Source organism: Brachyhypopomus gauderio, chromosome 5, assembly GCF_052324685.1.
Source record: "Brachyhypopomus gauderio isolate BG-103 chromosome 5, BGAUD_0.2, whole genome shotgun sequence".
Taxonomy (NCBI): domain Eukaryota; kingdom Metazoa; phylum Chordata; class Actinopteri; order Gymnotiformes; family Hypopomidae; genus Brachyhypopomus; species Brachyhypopomus gauderio.
The window spans coordinates 16,934,674-16,943,276 of record NC_135215.1 but is presented as its reverse complement, the minus strand read 5'-3'; the positions used below and the strand labels follow the sequence as shown (position 1 = coordinate 16,943,276).

General features: G+C 45.9%; 1 protein-coding gene across 1 annotated transcript in view; it reads left to right on the top strand.

The window, feature by feature from the left end:
- Positions 1-323: 323 nt before the first annotated feature.
- Positions 324-8,603, top strand: part of kcnk9 (potassium channel, subfamily K, member 9) — a 52,633-nt gene continuing 44,353 nt past the window's right edge. The window contains exon 1 of the mRNA XM_077006086.1: positions 324-1,972. Coding sequence (XP_076862201.1) covers positions 1,384-1,972 — 589 coding nt within the window. The 5' untranslated portion in view covers positions 324-1,383. The remainder of the gene's footprint in view (positions 1,973-8,603) is intronic.

The following is an 8,603-nucleotide window of genomic DNA, read 5'->3' as shown; positions in this document are numbered from 1 at the left end:
ACATTCATCTTCTAAACCTACGCACTTTTCTCCTTGTCTTCGCGTGCGTGCGTAGACTGCAAAGGTGTCCGAACCGAGGACAGAGCCAGAATTCTTGTTTTCCATTGGCTTTTGTACCTCGAGAATGTTTGGCCATGTGACTAAGCAGTAAACTCCCCATATGATCGTAATATGTTCGTGAGAGTGTGTGGGCGTGGTGCCGTGAAGCGAGGGAACACGGGGATATGTGGGAGGGGGTTGATCCAGAAAGCGGTGGTCACGGGAGCACCCAGGGGAGACGGGGGGACACGGCGGAACCGCGCTCAACAGGAGCAACCGCTCCGAGTGCGCTCAAGCTCCTTACCAACGCGACAAATCAAACAAAAAAGGGCAAAATATCCCCTCTATAAGCAATACTAACCTGCGGGGAAACCTTAAGTTAACTGTTAAGCTGTGCCTAGACGCACAACTAAAGTCACTTTGTTCAGAAATGTGTAATAACCGATTAAAAACGCGTCCGCATTTATTATTTTAAGCGTTCTAAGCACAAGTTGCGCGTCTGTTTCTCGCAGCCAGTGTCCGTATGGAAGAACTCTCACAAGGAACCAGAACGGCGTACTGAAGCTACGCGGTGGGGTCCAAACACGACGTATTGGTGATGTGGCCGTGTCGGGCGCACCTGTCGCTCACGTCCGCCTGCGTTTGGTTCCGGTGGAGCACCATGAACGTGTTCTCCTTTCCCGGACCGAACTGAGGCGGGAGAAGAGACGGGCTAGTTTGTGACGGAACCTGTTGTTGGTCTGAAGATTTCTGCAGTTAAAAGTGTTCTCACTGGACACCTCGTTCCTGTTACCCACGCGCCAGTAAAGGAAAAGTAGGCTTTACGCCCGCGTTCGCGTCCCTCTAAAGATCTATTCCAGAGTTGTGATTTTTTGGAACATCACTCGAGGTCCGGGTCTCACCGCGCAAATGTAAGAAGACGCCCCTGGTACTCACGGTTCCTGTACGGACTCCTCAGAGTGATGGTGTGTGTGCTCAGAGAACCCATCTCGGGCTGGTCCTTCTCCATAGCCCCCAGTATTCCTCTCGCGCTGACCGTGTAAGCGGGGATACTCGAGAAGAGCGCGTAGCTGCAAAGGATGGGGAGATTAACAGGTTGGTGCTGCTTCAAACTTTGAGGGAAATGGCTGAAGAGGCTCCGTCGGTATCATTCTTTACTCGGATATATCGTTTTCCTCCTTTAGCTCCCGGACAGTTTCGTGTTAAATCTGTAAATACTGCCACGAACTGCATAATTATCATAACATGAGTTTTGGTGACATCCCCTTTCTCTGCGAGTTTCGAGTAATACAGTGTACTCCGATGAACACGGGGAGCGCGAGGTAGTATCTGCGCTGTTTGTTAATGGCACTGCGCGCCGGGAGGACTTGGTTTGGGCAGGTCTTGCGCAGAGTCTCGCGGTTGCAAGGCTCGTGGTCTCGGCGCTCGAGCAGTCTCTTGTGTCTCTCCTCGAATCAGGATCAGGATTCAGGGACCTGTTACCGAGACCTTAACCGCAACCGGTGCCCTGGCACCCAGCACCCGCCGCACCAGCACCACGCCAGGATCTGTCCGTATCTGTCCTATCGCTGTCAGAGCTTTCCCGACTGCTGCGCCTTTCCGGGGGATTCGAGGGGACATGAGCCCCTCACACACCGGTTCCTGGTGGCCATGAAGCGGCAGAACGTGCGGACTCTCTCCCTGATCATCTGCACGTTCACCTATCTGCTGGTCGGGGCCGCGGTGTTCGATGCGCTCGAGTCGGATTTTGAGATGAGGGAGAAGGAGCAGCTCGAGGCCGAGGAGAAGCGTCTCCTGGGGAAGTACAACATCAGCGAGGACGACTACAGGATGCTCGAGAGCATTATAATGGAGGCCGAACCGCACCGAGCCGGGGTTCAGTGGAAATTTGCGGGTTCTTTTTACTTTGCCATCACAGTCATCACGACCATAGGTGAGTAAGCTCTCTGCAACGCTGGCCGAGTTTACTTTGGCTTCTGTCCCAACGTGTGTGGTAAGATTTTTCGATATCATTTTTTGGGTGTAGCACGAGCGAGACTTTGTGTAACCACACTAGTAAGTAGTGTAAGTAACACACACACACACACACACACACACACACACACACACACACACACACACACACACACACACACACATATATATATATATATATATATATATATAAACGGACTCGGCCAAGTAAACTCAATAAACTTTACAGCGTTTCAAGTGCAAACCTTAATTGACTTTAGTGGTTTGATGCGCATTGCACGTAAAGCCAAACTGCATATGACGAGCACGCGACTGCCGTGTGTTTACAACTTCAATAGTAAAAGATTCCCGGGGTGTCCAGCTGAATATAATGCAGATGATGACGAATGAAGACACCGAGCTAAAATGCTGAATGCACAGTTTGCGGATTTTGTGAGTCGTCTGAATAAACTACAGCTGTAATTAAGAATCACAGTTCAGAGTTTAGAGGTGTCGTTCTGATGTGCGACTTTCCACATGTGGAAAGGCCTCCGTGAAACGGAAACAACTGTAAGGTTTATAGCTGGACAAAACGTGAACACTTAATCCCCCCAGCACTCTCGAGGCCGCTGAATGAACGCCTTGTGTGTGTTTGGCTACGATACAAACAAATGACCGTTAAGTGAACGTTTGGCTTGTTCAATAATAAATGTTTTTCTCTGAAACTTACTCTTTCATACACTGATACACACTATGCGCCACTGTTTCGTCAGTACTAGCAGAATTGTCAGTTCTCCGAGCCTACATATTCGTTGCACATTCAGGTTATTAAAAAGGGAAAAATAAAAGAAAGCAATTAAGACAGATGAGTGCCAAACCTGGAATCCTTCTCTTCACAGTGCTTCTATGTGATTAACGCCCCTGTGGAGTTTGTACATTTTATTCGCAGATTTAAACGTGTAGCTTTCCCCCCCGCAATTGGACTGTGCTCAATCAGCGCATAATTAGGCTACTGGGCGTAAACTGTTTTTATACACCTCGTACAAGTGCGTAGTCACGAAACAGACGAAGTTTTCCGCACTGCTTACCGTAGTGCGCTAGGATGCGGTGCTGAACGGACAGCTCCCCTTTATGGCCCTGTAACTAGTGCGTTGCGCAGACGCGCAACATGACAGTCGGAGCCTGAACTGGAACGTCCATTCTAGAACGTCCAAAGTCACTTCGAACGGATATTTGTGCTTCCATGACATGTGAAACGCGCTCGCGGGCAAGCGTTAACTTTACGTTATAAACAACAGGGAAATCACACACACACTCACAAAATCCAGAAATCAGACATATTAATATTAGTATTATTATTATTATTATTATTATTATTATTATTATTATTATTACTACTACTACCACTGCTGCTACTACTACTATTACTGCTACTAATCAAATAAAGAACACAATTTAGTCGTGTCTTTTATACGACTCAACAGGTGTCTTGCCTCTGTAGATAAAAAGCAAGTAAGATGTTTTGTGACTTGATTATTGGTTGACTCAGCATTTCTATGTATTTTTTTAATGCTACGTCTATTAATACCCGGACTTATTTCCACGTGTATCTTTTCAGTATAATCTATAGCTTGTGGTTTCCTGTGTATGAACGTTCGTCCAGTTAGGCTTTCTTGAACAAGTCGGGCTTCAGTCCAGTTGAAGTCTGGAGCAAGCCTCTCGAAGTTTTTAGGACTTCTCGTCTGTTTACGAGCCAAACGCTTCAGTCCTCATATATAAAAATGCCTCGAGATTTCAAGAACATTTCTAACAACTTTCTGTTTATTCGTGAATATCAGGTTATCTTGACGTGAAAAAAAAACAAATTAAATTAAAGTCGATTGAGGGACGCTGTTCCGACTTGTGTTCTGATGGTGCAGTGACATTGAATAATCAACGGATATCGCGCTGTCTGATAAAGACTCTAATGTTCAACATGTGTTCTTTGATGTACGTTTTGGCCAGGTGCAAAAGAAGGCGGCCACGTCACGCGCAGCACTCCTGTTGTTTCTAGAGCAGTGGACTGTTTCTAGAGCGCGCATTTCCAGCACGTGACTCGTCGGTCTGGTTAATGTTCACTAGTATATTAGTCAAACTAATGATGTTTGGTTTACAAAGACTCGAGTAATAGTTTAGACGTGTCTTTGTTTCTTTCTGTCTTTCTTTCAGACATAAAGTTATTTATTTCGGATCATTTTCAAAATTTTCACTGTATTTTAAAACAGCTACTTCGTCAGGTTGAGTGTACAGTTTAATTACAATTTCGCAATAAGTACGTTATTATCTGCGTCATAGTTTCTTGTGATGGCAGTTTTTGTTCCACGCATAGCACGACGGGTTTTTTTTGCGTGTAGAAACACAGGGTTTCCTTGGTCTTGTTTACAGGCAGTGCTTTTACGTAAGAAGTAGTTTTTAAGCACTTTCTGTCTTGTCTATTTCCGTGTTATACGCTGCGAGTGTGTTCACGTGCACAAACAGGTATCGGCAATAAACTTTTATAGACGCGCGTGTTACGCATGGATTAGCGAAACTGAAAAATGTTTACTTTTCCATCATTGCGCTTATCTGTCGTGGGTGGCAATTGTTGACATGTATGTGTATGTTGTAAATTTCATGTGACAGGCTAATTCATATTCATGCTATCACATGCAAACATCAGCGGACAAACCAGTAACTGCTTTCCAAGGCTTAGATCTCTGAAGCTGTAGGTCCATTTGCAGCCGTACCTGGCCGGGACTCTGATTGGTTGAAAATGCTCCTCCCTCTGTGTTCTACTGTGTGCAACAAGGTCCTCTTTATAGATTTCTGTTTTCTGTCCTAAATGAAATGATGTTGCAACACGTTATATAACGTGTGTGATTTAGTACTATATAGCAACTTCTGCTGGTCTACTGAGTCTAGATGCTGTTGTGGTAAAACCTGGAGCTTCAAACTAGAAGGATGGTCTCTTCTTGTGCCTCCCACCTCAGTAGGTGGAATCATCTGTGATCAATGTCCAGAGGGGCTTACTACAGATCCCGCCTCTACTACTATAACAACAGTCCCTATTGGCTCTCCTATTGCTTACTACTGGCCAATGAGAACAGCAGCAGCATGCTCACTTGGCTGTGGACGGCACATGGCACAGCGGAGAGTTTAATCCTGAATTCGAGCTGTAGTTAAGTGCAGAGTAATTTTTGGTTGTTTTGTGAACTTTAGATAATAAAGTTACTCTGAAAGTAAGTAATGTTATATAACAAGTTACATAACACACATTTGATATACTGACATCTAGTAACTCCTGCTTGTTCATGGACTCTAGATGCATCAATAACTAATGCTGAGTGGGATTCAGTGTCATTAGGTTTTCAGAACTTGGTCATGTTGTGTTTGTTTACCTGTATTATAGAGTATGATCGTCATGGCGCTGATCCTTGTACCGCCGGTTCTGCTCCACCAAGGCTGAAAACAATGGATCAATGCAGCAGGGACAGTGAGCTTCACAATGGCTGTAAACCTAGTGGCTATGGCCATGCAACAGGTGTGTGTGCGCTTGTGTGTGTGTGTGTGTGTGTGTGTGTGTGTACAGTAATTAACACAAAAACAAACAAAATCTTTATAATTTTTTCTTTAACGACTACTTCCAGGTGAAAGGTTCTCAAAAACACACTTTAAGTGATCATGGAGGCTGTCTTGATTGTGTGTGTGTTACCTTATGCCTATATATGGATCAAAAACCTTGTGACAGGAAAACTAGTGCATGTCCTAAAATGGCTCAAGCCTGTCCCGGCTGGTTGTATAATGAATGAAGGTTTGTGATCAAATGAACCCATCCTCAATCCCACCGTACCCCCCACCCCTCCCCCCACCGTGGATCCAGATGGATATGAATCATTTGTGTGCTTTTCATTCATTATGACATTAAGTCTGTTGACTTCACATCCTGCCTTCAGAAGGCTGAAACCGAATCTGATTCGGCCGAAACAATATTTGTCCTCCTTCTGATGACTGCCCAGAGCACCAAGCTTCTCTTCAGAGGTGTCTGCCTCTCTGTCCTAAATGAGATGACAACAGGTTGTTTATTTATATCTCGGACCACAGTCTTGCTACACATTCATGCTCACCATGAAACGTCACCCAGCAGGTTTGATACAAAAGCAGGAAAGCCAGAGCACACGCTTACACAATCACTTATATAATCACACATTTAAAAAGATTTACAACTGTAATATCCACAATGTCCAGGTCAGTCAATTGGGAAACAATGCATTAGGTCCCCAGAAAGAGAATATAACAAACACACACACACACACACACACACACACACACACACACACACACACACACACACACACACACACACACACACACACACACACACAGTGCTAGCTGGTCACTAGACAGCTTAAAGCCACAGAGGTTCATCCCAATGAAGGTCATTATTGCAGATAAACACATGGATGGCTCCACAGACTGGAAAACACAAGTCGTGCAGCATCTGTTTGGTTTTGACACTTACGAGTGAGTCAAACACAAATCCATGTTTGCTTTCTGTTCCTCAAGTGCTCACATGTCCTGCAAACATCATGGCTTCCTGCAACACATATCTGCTTGGCTGCCTGAGCGTTTTAGCCATTTTAAAGGTTGTGTTAGTAGTTTGGGAAGGTGGATGGAGCCGTGGGCTGGTTGTCTCCTGTGTGCTGTGTGGAGCAGAGAGTGGCTCTTAATGAAGCCCCATTACTGTGCATTCTGAGCTCCGACCGTGGAGTGAACAGAAGGCATGGTGCATAATTAACACTTCAGATGAAAACAGCTTAATATACACCATCTAGTTATATACCATATTATTTGCTTGGAACTGTTTTTAACATAGCAAAATGTTGCGTGAACCAGCCTTGCATTAAGTCATACACAGTAAATGTGAAATGGGATTTCAGTGCGCACCTGACATTTCTTGTTTAAACATATCGAAAGCATAAATGAGCAAAAAAACTAAAGTTCATAAAAGTTTGAAGACCAAACGGACAGGCGTAACGAGGACGGCTGTCTGTGCGGTTCTCCAGGGTGCAGCCGGGACACCAGGGCGGTTTCCCTGTGAGCCACTGGAGATGTCAGAGTAGCCTCAAGCCTTGGTTTCCGTGGAGACACTGTGTATCTTGGCCACGTGCGCAGCTCTAAGTCCGCGCAGAGCAGAGTGCAGCGGGGGAGGGGTGGGAGGGGTGGGCCGTGATTCCGCTCTCCGCCGTGATTAATTGTGCAGAATGTTTCCACTACCACGACGACGACGGCCTCACGTACATTACCTCGCTGCGCCCGAGAGCCGGCAAACGATGGCATTTCTTACCCATAAGCCCCTGCTCTCTCTGCCTCCCCGAGCTGGAGCTGGAGATGGCAAGCTTTGATATCCTGGCGACAGAATCACCTGGATACACTGTCCTCCTGCTTTGCTCAAGAGGGAATGTGCTTCAGATGTGTTTTGTATGTCTGTCATTTTCCTTCTAGTGAATTACTTTAAGCCCAGAGATGTAGCACAGTGCCCCTTGTGTCTGTCACTCAAGCTGTTTCTCCCCATCTTTTGTGATCAGCTGCATCAATAAGGTTCCCCTCCACGGTGGAATCAGATGCCTGCAGTGAAGGCGTCTGCACAGTGGCGGAGAAGATGCTACCGTAGCTTTAAGACAGTAGGACTTGCCGTAGCCCAGACTCAAAGTTCTGGAACACGGTGTGCTGGGAATTCTGCTCACACACATCAAAACCAACAAATGTCTGCAAATCTCCCATTTAAAAAAAATGAGACTGCATTTCAAATATGCTATTAGAACGTATACCTCAGGATTAGTCATAATAAACCTTATCTGCTAATTTGATTGACTGTGATTTAGAGGCAGATTATGGTGCAGCTGGAGTTAATCCTCCCTATCAGCTCAGCAGCGGATGTGTAGCCAGTCCTGAAGTACGTTTTCTCATCCTCTATTTTTAGCTCAAGACACAAAGATCACAATGACACTTGACTGCGAATTCAGCACTGGGCCGTCTCGGCTGAGCGATGGTGGTGGCGCTTCACTGACGCAGAGACTACAGGCCCGAGTCATTTAGCACGAGTGTTCTGCTACCCCCCACCCCCACCTCCCCCCTTGCCAGGTAGTGAATGCCATTCATGCCCTTCTGGGAAGAATCTGCAGAAGTGGCTGTTTTTCTGTATGATTTCCTAGTCCGCCGATTAAGACGAAAGATTTTTGAGCTTGAAAGAAAGGATTGGGGGTGGTGCGTAGGTTTAACATCCTTACTTCTTATTCTTTGAGGATGTGATGTCTTCTGTTCTTTGTTTTTGTTTGATAAAGGATGGAGTGTGAAGGGAATGATGTGTGCTTGACAGCAGGACCAGTCTCTCTCACCAGTCTCTCTCACCAGTCTCTCACCTGTCTCTCTCACCTGTCTCTCTCACCAGACTCTCTCACCTGTCTCTCTCACCAGTCTCTCTCACCAGTCTCTCACCTGTCTCTCTCACCTGTCTCTCTCACCTGTCTCTCTCACCTGTCTCTCTCACCAGTCTCTCACCAGACTCTCTCACCTGTCTCTCTCACCAGTCTCTC